The sequence below is a fragment of the Onychostoma macrolepis genome, chromosome 07 (genome assembly GCF_012432095.1).
Source record: "Onychostoma macrolepis isolate SWU-2019 chromosome 07, ASM1243209v1, whole genome shotgun sequence".
Classification (NCBI taxonomy): domain Eukaryota; kingdom Metazoa; phylum Chordata; class Actinopteri; order Cypriniformes; family Cyprinidae; genus Onychostoma; species Onychostoma macrolepis.
Genome location: NC_081161.1, coordinates 30,715,939 through 30,739,337, shown reverse-complemented (window position 1 = coordinate 30,739,337; position 23,399 = coordinate 30,715,939). Strand labels below are relative to the sequence as shown.

At 38.7% G+C, this 23,399-nt stretch overlaps 3 protein-coding genes across 12 annotated transcripts in view; 1 reads left to right on the top strand and 2 right to left on the bottom strand.

Annotated features, from left to right (window-relative positions):
- The window catches only part of rnf111 (ring finger protein 111), a 47,662-nt gene extending 34,752 nt beyond the window's left edge, over positions 1-12,910 (bottom strand). For all 4 annotated transcript variants that reach the window (XM_058781494.1, XM_058781496.1, XM_058781495.1 and 1 more), the window contains exons 1-2: positions 12,257-12,910; positions 6,377-7,365 (exon numbers count right to left, since the gene is read on the bottom strand). In XM_058781494.1, coding sequence (XP_058637477.1) covers positions 6,377-7,283 — 907 coding nt within the window. In that variant the 5' untranslated portion in view covers positions 7,284-7,365; positions 12,257-12,910. The remainder of the gene's footprint in view (positions 1-6,376; positions 7,366-12,256) is intronic.
- A 1,344-nt stretch (positions 12,911-14,254) lies between these two features.
- On the top strand, positions 14,255-17,037 carry ccnb2 (cyclin B2). Its single transcript, XM_058781499.1, has 8 exons — positions 14,255-14,414; positions 14,583-14,699; positions 14,795-15,061; positions 15,139-15,297; positions 16,015-16,251; positions 16,359-16,499; positions 16,588-16,698; positions 16,784-17,037. Exons 1-8 carry the CDS (start codon positions 14,397-14,399, stop codon positions 16,892-16,894), a joined length of 1,161 nt encoding a protein of 386 aa, XP_058637482.1. The 5' UTR covers positions 14,255-14,396; the 3' UTR covers positions 16,895-17,037.
- Positions 17,038-17,929: 892 nt separating this feature from the next.
- Positions 17,930-23,399, bottom strand: part of myo1ea (myosin IEa) — a 54,015-nt gene continuing 48,545 nt past the window's right edge. For 2 of the 7 annotated variants that reach the window (XM_058780729.1, XM_058780734.1), the window contains exons 22-29: positions 23,205-23,350; positions 22,265-22,411; positions 21,675-21,832; positions 21,475-21,564; positions 21,180-21,393; positions 20,958-20,990; positions 19,709-19,878; positions 17,930-19,617 (exon numbers count right to left, since the gene is read on the bottom strand). In XM_058780729.1, the coding sequence (XP_058636712.1) occupies positions 19,541-19,617; positions 19,709-19,878; positions 20,958-20,990; positions 21,180-21,393; positions 21,475-21,564; positions 21,675-21,832; positions 22,265-22,411; positions 23,205-23,350 (1,035 nt within the window). In that variant the 3' untranslated portion in view covers positions 17,930-19,540. The remainder of the gene's footprint in view (positions 19,618-19,708; positions 19,879-20,957; positions 20,991-21,179; positions 21,394-21,474; positions 21,565-21,674; positions 21,833-22,264; positions 22,412-23,204; positions 23,351-23,399) is intronic. The other 5 variants (XM_058780732.1, XM_058780731.1, XM_058780733.1 and 2 more) reach the window with 5 other exon arrangements.

Genomic DNA, 23,399 nt, shown 5'->3' with positions numbered 1-23,399 from the left:
TTCAACACTTACAGGTAAATCCTAGTATTTTAAATTTGTGATTAATCATGATTAATCACAGTCCATGACTGTGATTAACGCAATTAAATTTTTTAATCGATTGACAGCACTAGTGTGAATGTAACCGTATTAAGGACTCAAATACAGGATTGACAATCATATTCTGCTGCTGTGTGAATGTGGCCTATGCATGTACGTTGTCCATTTACAGTAATTGTTTGGTCCAACTTCACCAAAGCATCAAGCTTTATACAGATACTCAAAAATCATCATATTCCCAACACATGCTTTCTGCTTGTGAATTGTGGCTACTGAAAATCTTCAAATCACATATGAAGACGTTTGCTACCACAAACACATCCAAAACTTGAGTCAGCGAAGGGCTTCTCTAGTAAAATAATAATAATAATAATTTGTTACATTTATATAGCGCTTTTCTGGGTACTCTTATTCTATGTTGCGCTTAACATAGAAGGGGGGAATCTCCTCAACCAAAATGTTTAAGTATAACCAACATACACCTGTATTTAAATGCCTGCAGGTTTTGTGACGGGAACCACACATACAAACTACCATCAGAGATCAGTGGTCATCTTCTCCCTCAATCTGTACTTTCATAGTGTTATATGAGCTTCCCGAGTCTTCTGAAAGCTACACTAGGCCCCACTCATTAATCTAGAGCAGAAGCAATATCAGCCTCAGTAGCTACAGCTGTTTAATTGATGATGGTTTGGTGCAGCAGTGGAGCTAACCAATGCTTCAGGCAGGCGTGCTTATGTGTGTGCCGGGGAAGCTAAATGTAGGTCAGTAAAAGATGTGCTTTGCAGTGTGCCGGCACAGGCTTTTGTAGTACAATCACTCATCTCTCTTCTGATTGGCTCTGCTGCTTGACTTCTCATTCCTTCTTTAACTCGAGCTCTGCCTGGATTTGGTATCAAGAGGCCCAGGGTGTGTTCAAAATAAAGCTCACAAGCATAGCTGGTACATGTCTCAGTGCGACTGACAAACAACTTCTACTCAAGCTCCATTTTCTACAGAAAATGACATCCAGAAATACATGAAAGAGACATCTGAAAACCTTTGATGTGAATTACAGTAACGCCATGACCCTCACACAGTTTTCAATAAAAGATAAAACAAGACTTAATTGAGCTCCAATTCATGCTATCAGTCTTCCTGCCATAATTCCAAAAAGTCTAATAATTTTGGCTTTTTCAAACAGCAGTCAGGCTCAAAGTTTTGCTTCTCACCGTGGCTCTAGTTAGCATACACACCAATTTCACTATACACTGAATACAACGTTAAAACAACTCTACTTCAGCTCTGTAAGGTTGTTGTGTCGCACTATCTGTGTCAGGCATGTTTGTGCACTGAGGCAGAAGCTTGTGGCTCGGGAGATTCAACATCATTCTCTGGGGTGTGTTGTTAAGGTCGGCTCTCCCACTGAGTGCTGCTGCTTAGCACCCCATTCTTAGCCCGTTCCCCACGCTGCCCACAAGAAATGATCACACTACCAAACATAGCTACAACTTACAGCAGTAAACACACAACCATATATTCTAAATGCGCTACCATTCAAAGTTACAATTCTGCAATCCTCTGTGAATGTACCATCATAAACAGGTTCTTTGTAAAAAATGCCTCGGTTAGTCAGATAATTAGACTGTACGCAAAGTACATGACAATATCTTTTGGCTCGACACGCATGTGTTATAACAAATGCAGTGCTGTTTTAACCACTGCATATGCTTAAATTCTTTGTATGTTGAATGTAATTTGAAGCTCACGAGTTTCTCCCCTAGGAGAAGGTGATGTTAACATAACATTTCCATACATCATGTTCAATAAGTGTTTAATATCAACATATTTTATTGTTGCTGTTAATGTATTTAAAAATTAGCGGAGGACAACGAGTGAGCCGCTGCAGGAAAAGTGCATGATCCAAGTTGTTATAAACTGAGACATGCTTTATGTTAAGCGCTTCAAACTAATTCATAAGCACACTGTTTTATGCAAAAAGCATTGTTTTAGCAATTTTATGCTTTGTTTTCCCTCCTGCTGTACCAAAAATATACAGAATCATGAATTCAAAACAGAGGCCCCGTTTACACTTGTGCGATTTCGTTCTACTTTTAACTTTTGCTGCGGTTACGCCTATAGTTTACACTACTCCGGCGTTTTCGATGTTGGAAAACGTAGACTTTTGAAAACACGGCAGACCCCGTTTTAGTTTGAAAACTCCGGGGTTGCATTTCAGTGTAAACGGACCAAAACGGAGACTTCTGAAAACGAGGGCGTGGCTGCTCACATTCACACTGTGTATCCTTTACGACCGTTGTAAACAATAACATCATGCTCATTGTTGTACCCATAGATATGTATATGGTAGATTCCCCATTGGACCGCTCCAAGCACGCAGAAGCGTCCGCGATCTAAATAATAGGGCATCTACCTGTACATATCTATGGTTGTACCTGCATGAACGGTCACATGACATTCGTTTTCGGTTGTGTAGTGTAAACTGAGATCGTTTCTGAAATGCAGTGGAAATGCCAGTGTAAACGGGGATCGTTTTCATTCTAAAACGCCATTTTAAAACGAAAACGCACTAGTGTAAACGGGGCCAGAGTTACATACAGAACAGTCATGTTTTTGTACTGTTGCAACCTTAGAAGTGATGCAACATGGCAGGCCTCCTCTTGCAGAACTGAAGTAAGGAATGACCCATGAAAACCTCTGGGGGGCTGGAGAGCTGCTCTGATCTCATCCACTCATTTCCAATCAAAATCTCTGCTTTCCAACCCGATAACTCTGAATTAGATTTAGTGAGCAAACTCATAAACTGATATGAAACCTAATGTCAGTGTTAAAGATTGAGAAACTTGGAGAGATTATCGGATAAGGATTTAAAAAAAATAATTGTATCATAATCACAAAGTACAATTTCTAGCCAACAAAATACTTTAGAGCCAATAATAAGAAAACACTAAGACACAACTGAAAAACAACAACATAAAATGTGGTTCATTTTTCATTGACTTTTCCAGGCCTGGAAGGAACTCCCAGATATTTATATCTCAACTAATTTATCTGCCTTTTTTGGCTGCTACCAATATTTATAAAGTGTCTTTGATTAGGAGACTACTCACATGTACACCTGTAAACATGCTGGTGTGGGGAGTGGCAGGAAGAGAGAGAGACAGATACAGAAACAGATAAAGGAGGATGGTAGTTATGTATGGCAGGTCCTCCTCTGATGCATGCTTAGCTGCAGATATTTTAAAAATTTTAGCGGTTTTATAGGCATGATGTGTGTATGTTCAATCAAGTGGTTTAGATCTCTTTGAGAGGGGAATGTTAGAGTTTAGGTAATCTTTCTTGGTACGGTAGAGAGAGTAGCGGCAGAGTGCTGGTTAACAACTTTCTGTTGCTCAACAGGAAACTCAAAAATTCTGCGGCATGTAACACACACAGGGTGGCTTGCTGATGTACTTCTTCCATTTTATCCTCTGTAGCTATCTTTCAAAAAAAGAAATTGTCCATTAACATAATAGTTACATTAAAATATGCACAGTAATGACCAATAAAGATCCCCAAAGATTCATGACAACTATAAAACACAACTAGCCTTAAGAACAGAGCTCCTTTTGTTGGAAGCCGTTTGTAAACAAAAAATGCATGCCTGAAATAAAATGGAAAAATAAGTACAGTATATTTGAAACTTTATTTACACGATGTTTAAAGAATGCAGCTCATTTTCCGCACTGTGTTTAAATCTACTTTGCCACACTGTCTTAAGAGGGACTGAAGGAAAGAGACTTGCTCAGATCCTGGGCTGAAAAAATACAATCAAGAACAACAGAAGTAGAATGCAAGAGTTTGGCAGGAAATGGATCTGCTGACATGCTGTTTATGCTTTCAGAGACTGCAAAAAAAAAAAAATTCCTCATAAAACATCAACTTTCAGCAACGAGAGTATGAAAATATAATATCGTTCATAAACTTACAGTCAGTCGCCTGTTTTAATGTTTTGTAAGAAATCTCTTATGCTGACCAAATCTGCATTTATTTGATCAAAAATAGTTAAACACTACTACTGCAAACTATTACTACAACAGTTTTCTACTTTAAAATAATTAAAAACAATTTACTCCTGTCATGCAAAGCTGAACTTTCAGCAGTCATTACTGCAGGTCTCAGTGTCACATGATCCTTCAACAATCATTCTAATATGCTGATTTGGTGCTCAAGAAACGCTTCTTACTACTTTCACAGTTTTTAGTGTTCTGATACAGTTCTTCAAGATTCTTCGGTGAAAAGAAAGTAAAAAAATGCATTTACTGGATTCTGGATTTTTTACAATTTTAAAGTATTCTGATCAATTTAACTCATTCTCTCCCAATAAAACTTACTTTCTTTAAAAAAAATCTTACACGCTGCGGGTGTCCTTTGGACCGTTCCCAATCCCACCCTCTCTCCTGTCACTACACTGTCCTATCTAATTAGGTGTGTAACAGTTCACAAAATTCATGGTTCGGTTTAATACGACACAGTGGTGTGGTGTCACATCACAATGTTGGAAATATTTCTGTTTTAAACCATGAAGGCGAGCCAATAGATATCACACACAAGCAACGTGCACACTTTGTGCAAGAGTTATGCCGGTGAATGTTTAATCTTAGTCAATTCACTATGCAGAAAGTGAAAGTAAAAACGGAATGACGGAGTAATGAAGGAGCGTTCATATTCTCTCAGAGACGACGAGAGATGAATCTACTTCAACATATGCTGATAACGGTATATAGCCAACTGTTTTCATTTATCCCTTTAATATTTCTAATGTTACATAGTGAAAAAAAATGAGAAGAAACATTTTGTGCTAAACAGGTTGTTTTTGAAAGTCGGTGCTTGAAATAAAAGCTTTTTATTTCATTGATTTTTATTGATGACTGCAGTGTTATAGCCTAATCTTTTGTTATCCTTGCAGCACGTCAGTTATTTGGTAATTATTGTAGGGCAAATTAATTGTAATTTTAATTTAAGAATAAAAGTAACTTCATAATAATAAAAGTCCTAATAAAAATACGAATGTAAAAGGTCTATATTCATTGAAAATTCCAAATATCATCAATTGATGTTTTTGACAATATCCCTGGCTATAGTCGATACAAGATCATCGTCTTTCGACGCAACCCAGCAAGGGGAGGTTATCGCGGGGCCTTAGTGCGTGCCCTGCATGCCCGTCCGCAAACGTTACGCCACTGGAAGACAGCACGGTGCCCGTTACGTCGTTTGGGCAGAAAGCCTCGTACCAAATGGTTCAATTCGAATACATGTATCGTTACACCCATACAGTATATAAATAAAGGCAAAAATATTAACGAAAAAAAATTCGTAAAAAAACATTAAAAATCTTACTGACTTCAAAATTTTGAAATATAATTTACAGTATATCATTACAAATAAAATACAACAGATTTGACTTGTTCACCCGCCCAACACCTGTGGATCATTGTGAATTGGTGCTGTATGTAGGATTGACACCTAGCGGATGAACTAGGTATTGCAGTCCAAATTCAAAATATTGGCCCCTCCTCCTCAGACTTGACACACACGCAGGTTGCCAGATTAACGACACCAACAGAAACGAGCGAACATGACGATGAATACAATTAAATACGCTGTGTTTTCCGCCAACTGGCAACCCGGGGTGCCGAAATACAATTGGGTAAACTGGCAGTGGGCGGGTTTCACAAACCATAACAAACACATACATTCCGGGCCAGAATACACATTTTCAAAGTAGAATAACTGTCTGTAGCATTGTTTTTCAGATAAACAAGTATGTTAACTTAGCATGTTTCTTAAATATCTGCAAACATATTATGGTATTTTTCTGCTTTAGTAGAGTCAAAATCCTATATACAGCACCTTTAATATACATTTAATATTTTTTTTAAACAAAAATAATTTTTAAACTGTTCAGGAAACGAAGAACAACAAATGCGGTCACAATTTATTTTAAGGTCCAATTCACACTATTAGTTAATTAACTATGACATTTGACTCAATAAATGACTAATTTATGCTCAGTAATGTAGTTAAGTTTAAGGTTTGTGTAGGATTAGGGATGTAGAATATGGTCATGCAGAATACGTGCAATATAACTACTAAACAGCCAATATGCTAGTAATGCACATGCTAATAAGCAACTAGTTAATAGTGAGAATTGGTCCCTATACTACAGTGTTACAGCAAAACCAAACCAGGTACACCGTGAACTAACAGTAAGTTCTTTTTGTCTTTCCCAAAACTTCCTTTAAAAAGCACTATATAGTAATGTTAAGTTAGAGGTAAATAATAAAAAGCGATTTACCTGAGGCCACAGCGGCAGTGCTGGCTTGGCTGCTACTGCTGCTAACATCTACATACAGCTCATCCTCTGCCTCAGTGGAGGAAGGGGAGGAGGAGTCAGAGGTCAGCTCCTCACTGGAGCTGCTGGTACTGTGCAGGAGGGCGTACTTCTTTCGTGCGATCACCTCTCGCTTCTTCCTCTGCAGCAGTAATCGCTCCTTCTGCTTTGGAGTCCGCTGAGCCCCGCCTCCTGTCCCGCCCTTCACAAAACGCTTCCTGTGCAATGGCCTGCGTGAGCTGAGACACGGACGTTTCACATGATTGCTTTCCGGCTCAAGCCGTGCCCACTTGTGCGACCTGCTGGCACGAGTCCGGGCGACTAGCGGCCGCATGCCTACAGCCGTGCCCGTACCTCCTCCTGCACTCCCGGTGGAGGCTGAACCGGGAGCCTTGAGCTGCTGCTGTCTAACTGTCATCGGCCTGCCATCCTCCTCTGAGCTAAGAGTGTCCGAGTCACCAAACCGAAGGCTGGAGGAGGGCGAAGAGGCACAGTCACTCAACGAGGACTCTGGGTTCCTCTCGTCTTCACTATGTGTCTCTAGCAGCATGGGCCTGTGGTGGGGCGGAGTGAGGGCTGCCTCACTCACTGGCGCTTCCTTCAGAGAACAATACGATGGCCCAGGCTGCTGGCTCTTGCGCTTTTTGCGTCCCGACAAGCCTCTTTCACAGTCTCTGCGACCTCCGGCATCCCTTGAAGGCCGGTGTCTGGTCTCGGGACATAGCGGAGAAGAGAAATCACTTCCTGCCTTGCCAATCACCTCCATCTCAGCGGGGAAGCTCTTAGCAGTCTCCATGGGTTCGGGGTTAGACAGAGGCCCCTTCAGGGGCTCCTGCTTACGTCGTGCATCAGACGGAATCTCACTCTTCATTGCGACTAACCCACAACAAAGTGCCACTGAGGCTCAATACACTGAATCCTACGGTTCCATTGGAGATCCAGCAATCCTACAACTGGAAAACACAGAAAAACAGGCAATGAACGAGAATGATTGAAACAAATTATATGAACAATAGGCCAAGACAAAGTTACATAAACAGACCAACAGAACAAAGTTAAACAAATAGCTAAACAAAGAGGCGGAGAAACATTACTAATTTTTGTGCTGCTTAATATTTTTATGAAAACCATGACACAGTGTTTAATAGAAAGATATCGGCCACTTGGTTATCTGTCATAGCATGACAATAATCTGTGGCTTATCGATATTGGTCCGAGTTCTTTGTATAGGCCTTTATATAAGTCAAACAGAACGTGCGTATAAGAAAACAAGCTTTCCTTGTTTCCAATGCAAAACCTAGGTCTGAATTAGTTGTGAAGAACGTTTTAGTAGCCATTTCTGGCCAAGCATGAGTCAGACAGGGTTGTTATCCAGGCAGCTCTCGTTCACGCTGTAATAAAGGAAAGGAAATGGTGACTAAAGAAAGGTCATCTCTTGCACTGTGTAGACAGAGACGAGCAACTGCACACGTTTCAGGAGCGGCTTAATACCTCCTGCAAAAGACTACAACATAAATCTAGCATGCACAGGATAATGGTGCTAGGGGGTCATTATTTCCCACCCTCACCTAGTTTTCCATTATTCTTACGATAAACAGCATAGGAAAAGAGCAACCCACATCTCACACAATGCGAGGCCTAATAGCAGACAGCTGTTTGTTGTTTTGCATAAAATGGTATTCAATACAGGTGTATACGAAGAGCCCCTCCATCTTGATCCTTATATAATGCAGTTATTTGTGCTGAAGCAACCTAATTAAATCCCCCTCAAATTAGGTTCCCGCTTGCTTGCATAATGGGTATTTATCCATCACTGCCCGTAATGTTCACGATGATTACCAACGTCCACAAAGCCTCTTCCTCCTCTCATTATGAAAATCTAACAATTCAGCCATTTTATTCATTACCTCTTTTATGCTCATCTCACAACCATTTTTCCCTCTTTAATCAAAATCTCACCGTGTTTCCGATCACTCTTCCATTCACCAGAATCCCATTACGCTCCAACATTTCTTCAGCCTTCCCTAATTAACATCTCGGCACCCAGAGTGGCACCATGCCCCAAACTCCTTACACTTCACAGCAGCCATGACAAGGCCCAGAGTTCCCTTACCTTTAAATTATGAAAGCAGCCATCTGTTTCACAGGGCATGTAGTATCTGCTTTTGAGTCAACTTCTCTGTCTGGTGGCAAAGAGCCTAAAAGGTAGTTTCCTGTATACAGCTATCTAAAGACGAAGCATTCCAGTGGTTCATATTGCCACAATTTGTGTGTGCTTTAGCACGTTGACATAACACACAAATTAGAAACAAAACTCGCCAAGAAAGGACTGCCCTGCAAATTGTACCGTCCTGTACAATGAAGGGAATAGTTTAGTGAATTCAGACTGTTTTTAACTATGTATTATGTATACACCACTGTGCTGGCACCATACATTTCGCTATATAAATATTGGAAATATACATAACTATTCAAAAATTTGGTATTGGTAAGATTTTTTTCTTTAATATGTTTTTTAAAAAAGTTTCTTGAGGGAAGCTCACTAAGGCTGTATTCATCTGATCAAATCTGATCTGATTTTTTTAGATTAGCTTTTTCTTGATTATCCAAAATTTTATATCCTAGTCTGTTCTTTTAATTTGTTTTGTTCTGTATGCATTGTATTTTTATCTGTTTTATTATCTAAAGTGCCTTGAGAAGTTTATTATTATTATTAAACTAAATTACAGTAACTGTAATTTGTGAAATATTATGACAATTTAAAATACCCATCTCTGTTTTAATATATTTTAAAATGAAAATTTTCCTGTGATGGCAAAGCTGAATTGATTTTACTCTTAATATTATCATTGTTTAAAACATTTGTGCTAATTATATGCTTATATTTCTGTAGAAACTGGTTACATTGTTTCAGGATTCTTTGACGAATAGAAATTTCAAAAGAACAGCATTTATTTGAAATAAAAATATTTTGGAACATTATAAATGTCTTTACAGTCACTTTTGATCAATTTAATGCATCCTTACTGGATAAAAAAAAAAAAAAAAAAGTAGCTTAAATATAAGAAAAATACAACACCTGTCCTGAAAATCTGTTTAAATCACTGAAAGCACTGTAGGCCAACACTGGGTGCAATCACTGTTTAGAAAATAAATATACAAGTAATATAAACTAGAAACTATTGCTGCATCAGAGAGGTAAAAACCAAACAAAGAGTTCATAAGAATAAAAACTGTACAAAATGTCTTCCTTCAAAGTAAACAAAGTCAGGTTCCCAGTAACTGCAGCCTAAATGTTTCACTGTAACTATGGTAACACTGTTATTCTATCAAGACCACTAACTTTTATTATGACCCACTATATTGAGCAATATCCAGTTTCACAAAAGCAAACCAAAAGAAACCCTCTCACAACCTTTTAGAATAATCTTTAAAAAAAAAGAAACTGTCTATAATTTACAAAATTTACAAAAATGAGGGGAACATTTTGAGAAGCTTTTTTATATAGACAGAAGAAAAAAAAACAGGGTTTTAAAATGTAGCCCTACTGTAAATATCACTATTAATGCAAGACTCAGACAAAACAAGAGGAGGAACTCAAGCAACAAATGAAAACTGTGTGACCGGGTCTCCTTTGCATGACTAGAAGTATTTATTCATTATTTTTTAAGTGGCAAAGTATATGATTCTTCATGCCATTTCACAGCATAATTTTCACTCTTCACTCCATCAAGAAATAAGAGCTCAAACTGTGTTTATCACATCCCTGAGCTAGACTGCTCTCCCAGGCTCCTCTCAGGCTGATCCTGTCAACCTGTGATGTACCACTGTGCCATGCAACAAAGTGCACCACAGCACTTCCATATGAGGCGGCCCCAGAGGGGCCCATTGCGGCAGTGCCTCTTGACGCCAAGGTGGATACAGATTTCAGAAGATAGGGGATTATGGGGGACTGTTTTAATACCTTCCCCAAGGATTGCTGTGTATATCTATGTTGAGTAGCTCTGCCATCAGCAATAGCAGGACACACAGCCAGAACGTGGGAGAATAACTGTAAATATCACTTCAAATTCACCACACAAATTACAGTTCAGGAAAAATCACTGCATTTTCAAAAAACGGCAACAATAATTCAAGCTACATCTAAGAGGCCAAAAAAGTTTTTTTTTTTGTTTTTTTGCATTTATTAACATGGACTCTCATTTCATGTCATGGAGGAGGATCACAACTGTGCATCAATTTGATCAAAATTCAGCTGCATCAATTATTTGAAAACAATTCTGAACAAATTATGTCAAATCTCATGAACAGTTGCTACCGGAAATCAACATAAAATACATAAGTACTCAAAAACAACGAACAAAACATCACAATATCACATAAGTACTCAAGAATACATCTTAAAATCATCCGATATTATATTATACAGTTCTCCATGTCTATGCAGTCCAATGTTACAGTAGACTGATGCAATTGCTTTTTTGTGGGGTGTTTTCCAGTGGTGATTTTATTTATTGTTTTTAGCTAAATATTCAGTTTCGAAGATAAATCTGAATACAATAATCTGCAGTGTTACATTGCCATAAAAACAGATACTGTTATGGAACATAATTAAAATATATTTATAATGAAAAACATCCTTGACAACACACATAAAGAGTCGATTTGTGGTTCATTTCTGACTAAAACATGAAGCCAGTGTTATCTTACCTACCAAAACAACTGTAAATATTCAGCTTCACATACTTCCACAGGGGAAGTAAAACCAGCTGTTTATTACATGCTGAACTTCCCATTAACAACCCTACATCATTCATTTCAACTATTCTACAATTTTATAAAATTAACTAAAACATATCATCCAAACTACTGTGACAGACAGTCTTTCCCCCAATGTTACTGAAGACCACGAGTAAATATACAAACAGAGATCAAGCAGATATCAATACATTACCAAGCCTAAAATCACAGTAATTCCTTCACCAGGCATGACGCCTTGTTATGTTGGAGAGCTGAAACACTTATTATTAATACATACAAATTAATCCTTTATAGAGGCAGATGACATTATCTTTTAATGAGCCGTTGAGACAAATCGCATAGTATTTTCATATCTGGTTGAAATATGAAGACAACTGCCAGTGGGAGCAAAAGAAGTAACACTGCCTCTTATTAGTAAGGGTTTATTTGTCCAAACAGATGATGGAAGCGCATAGTGAAAGAGAAGATGCTGTGAACAAAACACTGTGCAGTAGTTTGAGCCATTAATAATCCAGTCTCTTTTATTTCAGATGTCACTGATTTATGGGAGTCAACACCACATATGTCATACTCCCAGAGGGGGCACATTAAAAATGTTATTGGAAATGCAAAGGCTAGAATCTGATCCAGCTGGCTGTACAAGAAAGCAAGGGCTGCTGACCATTATTCCCTCTCAAAACGGCTAGACGAAACCAGCTTTTCCATTTCCAATCAAATAACAACATCTGCTTCGCTAACAATCCCATAAATCACAACACAAAGACTACAAAGGTTTGATAAACAACAGAAAAGGAAAAGCACCGACGGCATGTTGATGTTGTCGTTCTCACTTTCTTCAACACATCAGCTGACAGCGCTAGAGATTACAAAACATCCCAAAATAGACATCTAAGATACATTTAAACGATGTTGACAGTTGATGTTATGTATCAGTAGCCCACTGGGCCTGGATGTGCTGGGACAAACACACACACTCTCTACTGAAACTGCTAGCGGCTGGCTATTAGCCTCTCCAGTTAGTCAAACAATAGCTTCAACCAACTGAAATTTAGCGTTAAAACAACCACAAAGAGCGTCTCTTACCTCTATACACGTCAGAAAACTATCCCTCTTGGACTTAACCCCCTTTCCAGGGTACAATGTTCGTCGACAGAAGTAAAAAAAGTATTGGGGAAGCGAGTGAACGTCAGCGGAGGCTTGTGTGAAACTGACAGTCACACAAACCCGAGAGGGAGGGAGAGAAGAGAGGCCCAGCGCTTTAGCCTCCCCGCTAACTGACGGATGTTTCGACGATTCCGCTTTATATATATGAGGATACGCGCGCGAGTTACAATATCACACGTTAAACGTCGCGGCGAGTTAAACGTACGGAGAGGACATTTTATTTAACGGTCAAATGTGGCTAGATTTCCTCCCCGTTTGCCCTCGGGTGCGAGTCCCCATTCCTGCCGATCCGCGGCGTCCATTAGAGCGCTGCTATGTGTGTGTGAGAGTGTGAGAACAGCGCCGCTGCTGCGCGCGAGCGAGGGAGAGTTTCGACATTTTACGACATTCTCGCATCCTTGACGACTCTCGAGGAGCATAACATTAACTAAAGGCTCGTTGAAGTTGATTATCGTGAATAATCCATGAATTATCATAATCGCTGAACACTTGTGAATCTATATACATTTTAGTGCGGTTTGTGAGCTTTGACTGCTGTGAGTTAGTTGGTCGCCTCATGCTCTCTAGTGGCAGCGCTAGTGTAACTCTTACATACATAGACTGAAGGTGCTTGTTTGTATTTATTTATGGGTTTGTCGTTATTTAAATATAAGACATTTAATTTTCTTACAAACAACACTACACAGAATCACCCTTTCTGTTAAAAGCAATGTTAACGTTTTTAATAGTGTTATTGGTCAGGTGATGTACCGGTTTTTAATTATTTTTAAGGTGATAACACCATTAAACCCCGGGGATAGTTTGTATATAATTTTTCTCCATAATTTACTGTTAACTATTACTATTTCAGTCTTTTGAATCCGCTCACCAAAGACTCTTTCACTGTCCAGCTCTGCAGGTTGTGCCAGTAGGTGGCGTCAAGTGAATATTTCTGAACGGTTCTGAACTATATTTTGGAACGAGTTATGTACGTATGTCAGAACGAAAAAAATAATAATGAATAATCACTTTTGGTATTATTATTTTATCATTATTTATTTACAGCACATTATTAATTTATTTATTAGTCTTGGTACATTTTTTCTGTACATAAATGCAAATTATTAGGCAAGAAATCTCTACTGTACGTTTTTTAGGTAGACTGAAATTGTCAATGATAGGCATAAAAAAAAACTCTCAGTGTTTATCCCCATATAAATGTTTTTCTCTTTCTTTTGGCTTTATTTATTTATTTATTTATTTAAACAACAACCTTGTTAAATGCTGTTGTCATATACTTTTGGAATAATTTAATTCACAGCAGACTCCAGAAATAATGTGTAAGCATCATACACATTTTCATTCATGCTGTCAACTGCTTAGTCTGGCTTTTTAGCTTTGTGTGTGGGGGCTTTTCCAGTTGGTTGTGACTTAATGAGCAATATTAATGGATATTAATGAGCAAGGAGCAAGGAGGATACGGATTATTTTAAAACTATGGCATGACTAGAAAAAACTGTCAATTCATTATAAAAATGCCCATGGAGTCTTAAGATTTTTTTATTGTACATTACTTTTCTATGTCTAGAATTCACTTAAAATTAGGCTATCCAGGTTTTCCCAGACTGAAAAAAGCAGCTCAAACAATGGTTTCATATGCAAATTGTTTAGTTTTAAAAATGTGTTCAGCCTTTAAAAAGCAAAAGTCTTTTACAAACAGACACTATTATCAACACAATATTACCTATATGACAATTCAACTAATAATTACTAAGGAATCACTCAAAAAAAAACTGTAAATAAGTTCATTGTCGTGTTTTACAGAAGCTACACGTGAAACCGGAGATGAAGGATGATTGATAAGCGTCCCTTCCGTTTTCAACCAATCGAAGTCGAGTATTCCCCGAGGCAGTGGCCAATCAGAGAGAGCGGAGCGGTATTTGAATCACCAGCAGGCCTTTGTACTGTACGGATTGTTTTGAGTTGAGTTGGACAAGGAACACGAAGTAAAGCTAAGCGGTCCCTTTTTAAAAAAAATAATTTTTATTTAAGCGCAACTTCTCCGATAAGCCTATTCGCCATGGAAATTCACGCTTTGGTGAGTAACTGATACAGAAACATGCTTTTGACTTAACGTTATCTGATAAGTGACTTGCTGTGTGTAGCGTCGAAACAACGCCACGCTAGCCAGCTTAAACTGCTAAAAATGTGTTGAAGTGGCTTTTAGGTATATTCTTTTAGTCTTAAACGTCCTTTTCCCGCACAGCGCAATGCGAACAACCCTGTTTTTATTGGTGGCAAAGGCGGGCCTGTGAACGGTGCAGCGAGGAGGCCCGTGTTTGGAGAACTGTCCAACTTTACCCACAAACCAGTTCAGACCAAGGTGCGTGTCTTTATGTAACCGTAACGTTACCACCATGCAACGTATTCATTTGAACCGCATGTTGCTTCACGTTCCTCTTTCTCTCTCGTTTTCAGAAGGTCCAACCTGTGGCGCCTGTAACACGGACTGCCCAGCCAGCTGTTGTGCAAGCCAAACGTGCCCAGGTGCAGCACGAGATGCCCCCGACTGCCCCAGCGCTGCCCCCTGCTCAAGCTGACGTGAGCATGAAGGAAGAGGAACTGTGCCAAGCCTTTTCCAACACACTCTTTCCAGTCGAAGACATCGATGAAGGGGATGCTGACATGCCTCAGCTGTGTCCTGAATATGTGAAGGACATCTATGCCTATCTGCAAAGCCTTGAGGTACCTGACACTTTTAAAAACTTAACATCTTTTATTTAACCTTCGTGCTTCCTACAGCTGCTGTGCTTTTGTTCCAGAGTCAGCAGTCGGTTCGTCCCCGTTATATGCGTGGCTATGATATCAATGGAAGGATGCGTGCACTCCTGGTTGACTGGCTGATTCAGGTGCACTCAAGATTTCAGCTCCTGCAGGAAACCTTGTACATGACCATAGCCATCCTTGATCGCTTTCTCCAGGTACAAGTTACCCGAGCAATATTACAAATCAGAGCTTTAGATGAGACAAACTAACACTAGAACAAAAATCTGTATTTTAGCTTTAAAATTTACTGATCCACTACTAAAATCAAGTAGTCTGTTAGTATTTAATGGACCCATGTGCTCATGAACTGAGTTAACAGCTGTATATATATATATATATATATATATATATATATATATATATATATATATATATTTTTTTTTAAATGATTAAAAGCTTGAGTTAATCGTAACAAGTGCTTTGCTCATTGCTGGTTAGTGCATTAACAAACTAACTAATGGGACCTTTTATTGTAAAGAATTACTAGTTTCTTCATGCAGTTAACTGGTTCCTACACCATATGTAAAATGCTATATGGGTGAGGTATTGGTATAATAATGCTTGTTAATAAAATTGTTTCCGTATAGAGAACCTTATACTGTAGTTTTTTTTTTTTAACCATTTTCAAACTAACTTTTTCAGAATGTTAGTGTACAATGAGTTAATCTATGCAGTCAGTGAAAACCTATCAAACAATCCTTGTCTTTTAGTATTATTACTTTTATTTATTTTGATAATGCTGCTTTTCAACTTGTCTGGGTTTGGTGTCAATTTGTATAAGGTACAGTACCAAGCTACAATGTAAGATGTTATTTGGCAACACAATAGCATACATGGTCTTAATTTCTAGGTTTCTCTTCATTGCCTTCCAGGTCCAGCCTGTGACCCGTAAGAAGCTCCAGCTAGTGGGTGTTACTGCAATGCTGATTGCTTGTAAATACGAGGAGATGTATGTGCCGATGGTTGGGGACTTTGCCTACATCGCTGATGATGCCTTCACAAAAGCCCAGATCCGAGAGATGGAGATGTTGATTCTCAGTGAGCTGAACTTTGAGCTCGGACGTCCTCTGCCCCTGCACTTTCTGCGGAGGGCTTCAAAGGCTGGGAATGTAAGTTTCAGTTTCATGATCCCTGATGTGGTTTGGCAGATTTGTTAGAGCTTCAGATTTGGAGTCACTTAATTTTTTTTTTTTTTTTTTAATAAATCTGCTTTTAGGCGGATGCTGAGAAGCATACACTTGCAAAATATTTCCTTGAACTGACACTACTTGACTATGACATGGTCCACTTTAACCCTTCGGAGACTGCAGCTGCTGCTTTGTGCCTGTCTCAACTTGTACTTGATGGCCAAAAATGGGTAACTGTCTCAATGTCAGAATCTTCTATATCTGCCCCCCCACCCCTGATTCATCAACTTATCCATCTTTTAATTCCTCCTGTTCCAGTCACCAACCCAGCAACACTACTCTTCCTATGATGAGGCCCACCTGAAGCCTGTCATGCAGCATATTGCCAAAAATGTGGTTATGGTCAATGAAGGGCTCTCAAAGCATGTGGTAAGCAGTTAATTGCACGTGTGTGTGTGGGGGGGGGGTTGTTTCTAGTGAATCCTCTGCTGATGTTTTTTTTTTTTTTAAACAGACTGTGAAAAAGAAATACTCCAGCAGTAGGCTCATGAAGATCAGCCTTCTTCCCCAGTTGAAGTCATCCCTTGTGAAGGATCTGGCTGTTCCTCTGCTGTCCAGCTCTTGAGGACTTTTATGTGGGAATAGACACTAAAACCTGCACTTTATTCTGTGTCGGCCATTTTGAGAGCTGGACTGCTGCTTTTTAAACTGATGTACATATTCTTGGATTGTATAAATAAACGTTTCTACTTTTTATTGATTTTTAAACTGAGGGTTTAAATTGGTTTTTAAATTTTTTTTGTTTTGCTGATGCTGTATTTTTGCTTGCCCTCTTAGTGGGCAAACTGAAGCTGGAATCCATTAAAATCCAAAGATTTAATACCACTTTCTGACTTGTGTGTTCATGTTGACATGTTAGGCTTGTCTCATTAAATTGGACTCTTCTGACTCTGACCTCCTGGATTATATGCTGAATAGTTTTTTTCAAATGATAACTGCTTGTACTTCACTTTATACTTAAAGTAAAGCCCCAAAGTCTCTTCATAAACTGTGCTTTGCAAGATGGAAACTTTTTTTTTTTTAAAGTATATACACATCATTGATTAATCATTAGTATTTTACACTTTGGTCTTGACTGTTTGACAGGCCGTTCTTATGGATAAGTGGAAGTGTTTATTGAAACAAGGTTTATGGGATGTGTAACACTACTTGTTGGATTTGTTTGTCAGAAAGTCTGAGCATTGAAAAATGCCACTAAGATTACTCAATAAACTGCTCCATTTATCATCACTCTGTCTCCTGCTCTTCATTGGCTTTGCTCGGTCAACGACTTGGCTGATAGAAGATGGTTCATATGGTTTTGGGTAACACAAGACTGGCAGTTAGCAAGTTTTGGATATTCGACCATTTTGCTGAGTAGTTCATTTACCAGGATTTGGCATCTGGGGATGGATCTTAATGATCTGGCATGGAGGCGTGATCTAACAGCCTCATTCACTAATAATTGCAGAGATTATTTATACACACAGGAGCATTTTATGCCTGCATTTATGAAATTGGAGTCTCTATATTTGATTAAAATTTTAAGGTGAAATATCTAAAGTTTCATCTTGACACAAGGTCATAAAAGTGAGTATAAGGAGAATACTTTTTGTGCACAAAGAAAACAAAAATAATTTATTCAACGATTCTTTGCTTCCCTCTGTAAACAAGGCATAGTGAATGTGTGTTCTACATCAGCAGCACACACATGCATCATGGGAAGAGAAGAAAATGTATTTTCGTAGCTTCATAAAATTACAGTTGAACCACTGATGTCACATGGACTATTTTAACAATGTCCTTACTATCTTTCTTGGTCTGGGAACATTACAGTTGCATTGCCGTACGCAGGGTCAGAAAGCTTGTGGATTTCATCAAAAATATCTTCATTCGCATTCTGAAGATGAACGAAGGTCTTACAGGTTTGGAACGACATGAGGGTGAGTAATTAATGACAGAATTTTCATTTTTGGTTGAACAAACCATTTAACTGCAATTTTCTAACTTTCAGTTACTAATGTGTATTTTCAAAATATTTTTCTCAATTAAAATTCTTGAAAGGAATGTTCTTTTAAAGTCACCATAAATAACTTCTTAAAATTAGGATAACCTCTAACTTATCTTAAGTACCCCAAATTTATTGGATGTCCTCCAAATAAAGTTCCAAATGGAAGTAATATTTCTAATGATTAGTCTAATTCACTTTAAATGTATCAAAGAAAAATAAAATGAGGGTATGATTAAAAGCATAAAGTTTTGAATTTGTTGTATTAGACATGGCAACCTCATCAGTAGAATAGTATACAATCAGACACCAACTGTCACTTTATTCTTAAGAAAATATGGAAACCTTCTTTTTAAGAAGATGTTCATGGATCCAGCCTCTGATTCTTCACCTTGGTGAATGTTGGTGTGGATGAGCTGACCAGTACATTTGTGTATTGTTATACTGATATAATATTTCGTAACTATACAGTAACAATGTGCCGATTGCGTGTCTTTAATGCATGGAAATACCACTGTAGTTTCAATTTAGACAGTTTTACCCAACTGTTTGCATTTTTGCACAATGATACATTCAGCATTGTTCTGAGATTATGAACTTCAAAAGCATACAAACCATGGTTTTCAAGAGCCGTAGTGCACTTTATACATTTGGGATTCTGTTAATTACAAGGTGAAAGGCAATAACATGTAAAACGGTCCTTAGCAGCAAAAATTCCCCACTAAAACCATTGATTTGGACATGACTTCAAGAAATTGGAAAAAATAAAATAAAAATCACGAACAGCAGGTGACTATGAAAGGCAAGCACCTTAATTTACATATAAAATTGATCCATTTCAAAAGCAAAATAAAAAAGCCTGTTCCCGCATAAAATGGCTACTTCATCTCTTCAAGTGAATTAAGATCACCTTAAATATCAATGACAGATGAACAAACCACATCAGAAATAAACTGTAGAAAGCTATAATATAAATACAATAAATAGTTTGATCAGTGCTCACAGGGACAGTTCAGAATTTCCGCGCCCTGGAGAAAAGTTTTGTGTCTAACCGGCGTCTGCCTGCATGGCCTCAAGTGTCCGTGGCACCAGAATGCAGAGCTTTTGAGGAGTTTAACCACAGCCATGGCACACCTCGCTCCTTCCTTCATTATCTCAGTTTTCTCTCCTTTCTTGTCCTTCTTTGTCTAACAAGTCTGCACCCCTCTTTAAAGGCAGAAGAGGTTAGATCTTAGCCACGTAGTTGTTTGGGAAAAGGCCTTGTTTACCTCTCAGCCTCCCTGTCCACCATCCAGAGGCATCTAGACATAATGGACAGATATCGATATGACTACGTTCTGCCACAATAAAAACATTTATATTACGCAAAACAAGCATTTTGTACCCTCTCACCTTCCTTAACGATGTCAATAAGGTCATCTGCATTGAAACTTAGCTCATCTGTGTCTTGGGCGTCGTAGGCATAAAGCGCTTTACACTGAGGCACCTGGGGCTTCGGTTTGGGGGCTGGCTTGGGACGGCCACCTCCTGGAGTGGGCCTGTTTGTAGACTGTCTGTGGGCCCTTGGGAAAAAAAGAAGAACAAAAAAAATTCACAGAGGACATGAACTGATGGACTTATATATGACATTTCTAACACTGCAGCAACCACAGGAACATGCTTCTACAAGTGAAGGTAGTCAACTAGGCTCTTGAAGCACCATGTAGCTGCTGTGAGAGGGTTAGCTGTCTGATTTTGTGTTGTTAGTTTATGTGTTCCCCACTAGGTGGCGACAGATTCACATTTATGCATAGTGGCATTGTCAGTCTGAACAAGTCTTAATTTCCAAACAGACTTCATTCAGTTGATCCTCCACCTCACTTTTAAGCCCAGAATTGTTTTTGTTTTTTTTCAGCTGTTGCAATGAAGAGACATTTGTTAGCCCTTCAGCCTTCATGATGCGTCTGAGTCGACCCGCATCATGACTACAACAGAGAAAATGTTAGAAAATGCCCAACCTAAAGTCCTTAACCTCGTAGAAGTTCAAGTCTCTCATATATATTCACAATCTGAAGTCTGAAGTCTATTCAGTAACATACACTACCATTCAAAAGTTTGAGGTCAGTAATACTTTTTTTTATTCTTTTGAATTCAGCAAGGATACATTAATTTGATCAAAAGTGACAGTAAAGACGTGCATTGTTACACAATTTTATTTCAAACTAAACTGCTTCAAAATTGTTTTCAACATTGATAATAATAATAATAATAATAATAAATGCTTCTTGAACACAACATATGTGTCATGTGACTGATGACTGGAGTAATGGCATCACAGGAATAAATTACATTTTAAAATATTTTCAAAAAGAAAACAGTTATTTTAAAAACTTTAATAAAATTTACTACTACTATTTTTGATCAAATAAATTCATATATTCAATATTCAAAATATTACCACAGCAGCTAAACCTTTGAACAGTAGTGTAAAACAAACTTTAATCTATAAAATGTGATAAGGAAATGGAAAAACAAAACAAGACAAGACTCAGAGGATGCGATGGCGTCTTTGAAGTTGGGCATCTCTGGGGTTGATCTATCGCTATTCAAAAGGAACCACAACCACTGCCACCTAACAAACTACACACATGCTCAGACTCACATTCCTCCATTGTCAGATGGTTGTCGATTTCTGCTATGGTAAAGAGATACATGCATGTTACATTCAAATGCAGATCACTATTTTGTTTGCATGGATAATGTCTGGTAGTTGAGCTCCAGCTATGCGTCTAGCAATCAGACAAATGTTTACCTTATCTTCAGTAAAAAGTTTGTTGTTAGCTATATCATTTCAAGTGTGTGTGTATATACTGTGTGCTCTCACCCTGCGGCCCCTTGGTCTGGTACTTTGAGGAAATCCAGGTTGGTTTGCTGGGGTGCCTGTCTGCTGCCTCTGTCCTTGAGCTGACTGACATTAGTAGGCAAGAAAGGATGGGCCGCGTTTCCAGATGTCGGCCTCTGATTGCTGTGATGTTGTGAGTTTCTCTGATTGGCTGCGTGATTTGCATTCTTCAGCCCTCCGTTCTGGTGAGCAACTGCTGAGGAACATACAAGCTTAAGATCTTTTGAACAAATGCGTAGCGACTGAGGTAATGAGAAGATTAGGAAACTTAATGTACCTGGAGGCCCGGGTGCGACTCGTGTTGGGGTGTGGTGGTGTGTCCTGGACATGTTGGGATGGCTTTGAGTGACACCCTGCTTAGTAGGACCTGAATGATTGAATTTGGGTGTATGAGATCTTGCATGACTGACGAATAACATTGAATTAAATAATATTAAATGATATTGTGAATAACACACAACACGAGTCATCACTTACGTGAGTTTTTGGGCAAACCCGGTCCAATGCTGACCTGCAGCATTTTATTTGAGGGTCGCAGCACAGCTACGTCCCCTTGACCTTGAATGAACTGCACCTGCCTGGACCCTCCGGCATTCCAGGGTCCCCATCCTTCTTTCTTCAGTTTCATTTCCAGCCTGCAGGTCCAGTCACAGTCATTCATTAGTGCAGAGTGGCCGCAAGAAATATTTGGACACTTCAGCTATTTAGACATGCTTGAATGTCAATGCATTAAATAAAAAAATATAAAAGCAAATGTTTATTATGATTTCCATAAATGCTGTTCTTTTGAATTTTCCATTTACCAGAGAAATGTGAAAATTCAGCTCTGCCATCACAGGAACAAAAATAGAAAATGGTTCATTTAAATTGTACTATTTTTTCAAAATATTACCGTTTTGACTGCATTTTTGATCACATACATACGGCCTTGGTAAACAAAAAAGGTATTTAGACACCTTTAGTCCAAATCTAAAAAAAAATCTTGTTTTAATCTTCTCACTTTTTCATTAAGAATAAAGTCATGGCTTTGCTATAACTGTAGCCACGTTAAATATATTTCAACCTACGTGGTGCTAAATTTGAGAGGTAGTTTTTTCTGTGTTCTCTCTTCGTATCGGCGTGCCAGCAAACTGATGAACTCCGTCTTGAATACACACTCCAGCAGGCTGTCATACTCTTCCTCGTGCAGGATCATGAAGTCATCCTGCATTGTGCTGTATGGGAGACAAATGTCTTTTCAAGATCTGAAATATGCACGTTTGTTCAATCATTCAACATGAGACGTCTTTTATTACAGGTTACACGTGTTGAGGCGCTTTCGGGGGTTTCCACAGACACACAGGTTGTTGGGTCTCAAAAAAAAAAAGCAAATGATACGGTGACTGTTGAAGTTTCCATGTCTGGGACACATGCAGAGATGCCCTGCTTCACCCAATAAACTTAAGTCCTTTCTAATGAGTTTTTTACAAGGTGCACTCTCCCTTCCCAGCAACACCTGGTTCACATTACTGACAACCCCCCACTCCAAAATGAGAATATGCAAGGTTGTGGGGGCTGGTACTTCGTCCTTGGTTCTTATATGTTAGATCTGTAATCTAGGTTATGTTCCTTTGAGAGAGTTGTGGATATTTGATCCTTTCCAGTGAACACTAAAAGAACTATAAATGTTTTTAAGAGCCGAAGCTTTGTATATTGCAGACCTCGATTCAACATGTGTTAAGTAACACAGGGCAGACGACGGCTCTAACAACCAGACTGGACCTTTGATGTTTCTATGCCTATAATTCTGCAGATGGTTATGCAAGGCATTTTGGGACTGCATACAGGCAGGCTCTGCTTTACATATGGGAGGGAAGTTGCAGCCCATTTGGCAGCCTCCGTGTGGCTCAATTTTTACAGTTCCTATTTAAATGATTGAAAATGTGTGCTTTCACACCTCAAGTGATAGGTTTTGTTGTTTCTTGCCATTGAGTTAAATTAACTGACCGAGCTTGTGCGTTGACGTACCTTAGAGAAACAGCCATTATCTTCTCTACATCAATTTTGCGCTTCAGGACCTCTTTCACCATCCCTTTCTCTGGCCCCTGCTTCACCTTTTCTCTTCCAATCAGGTAGACAGATTTAGGGGTGAGGATCAGGTCTCTCTTGATGCTCTGAACAGATAAAAACACAGTTTTAGATGTCATCTAGGCGAAATTTGAC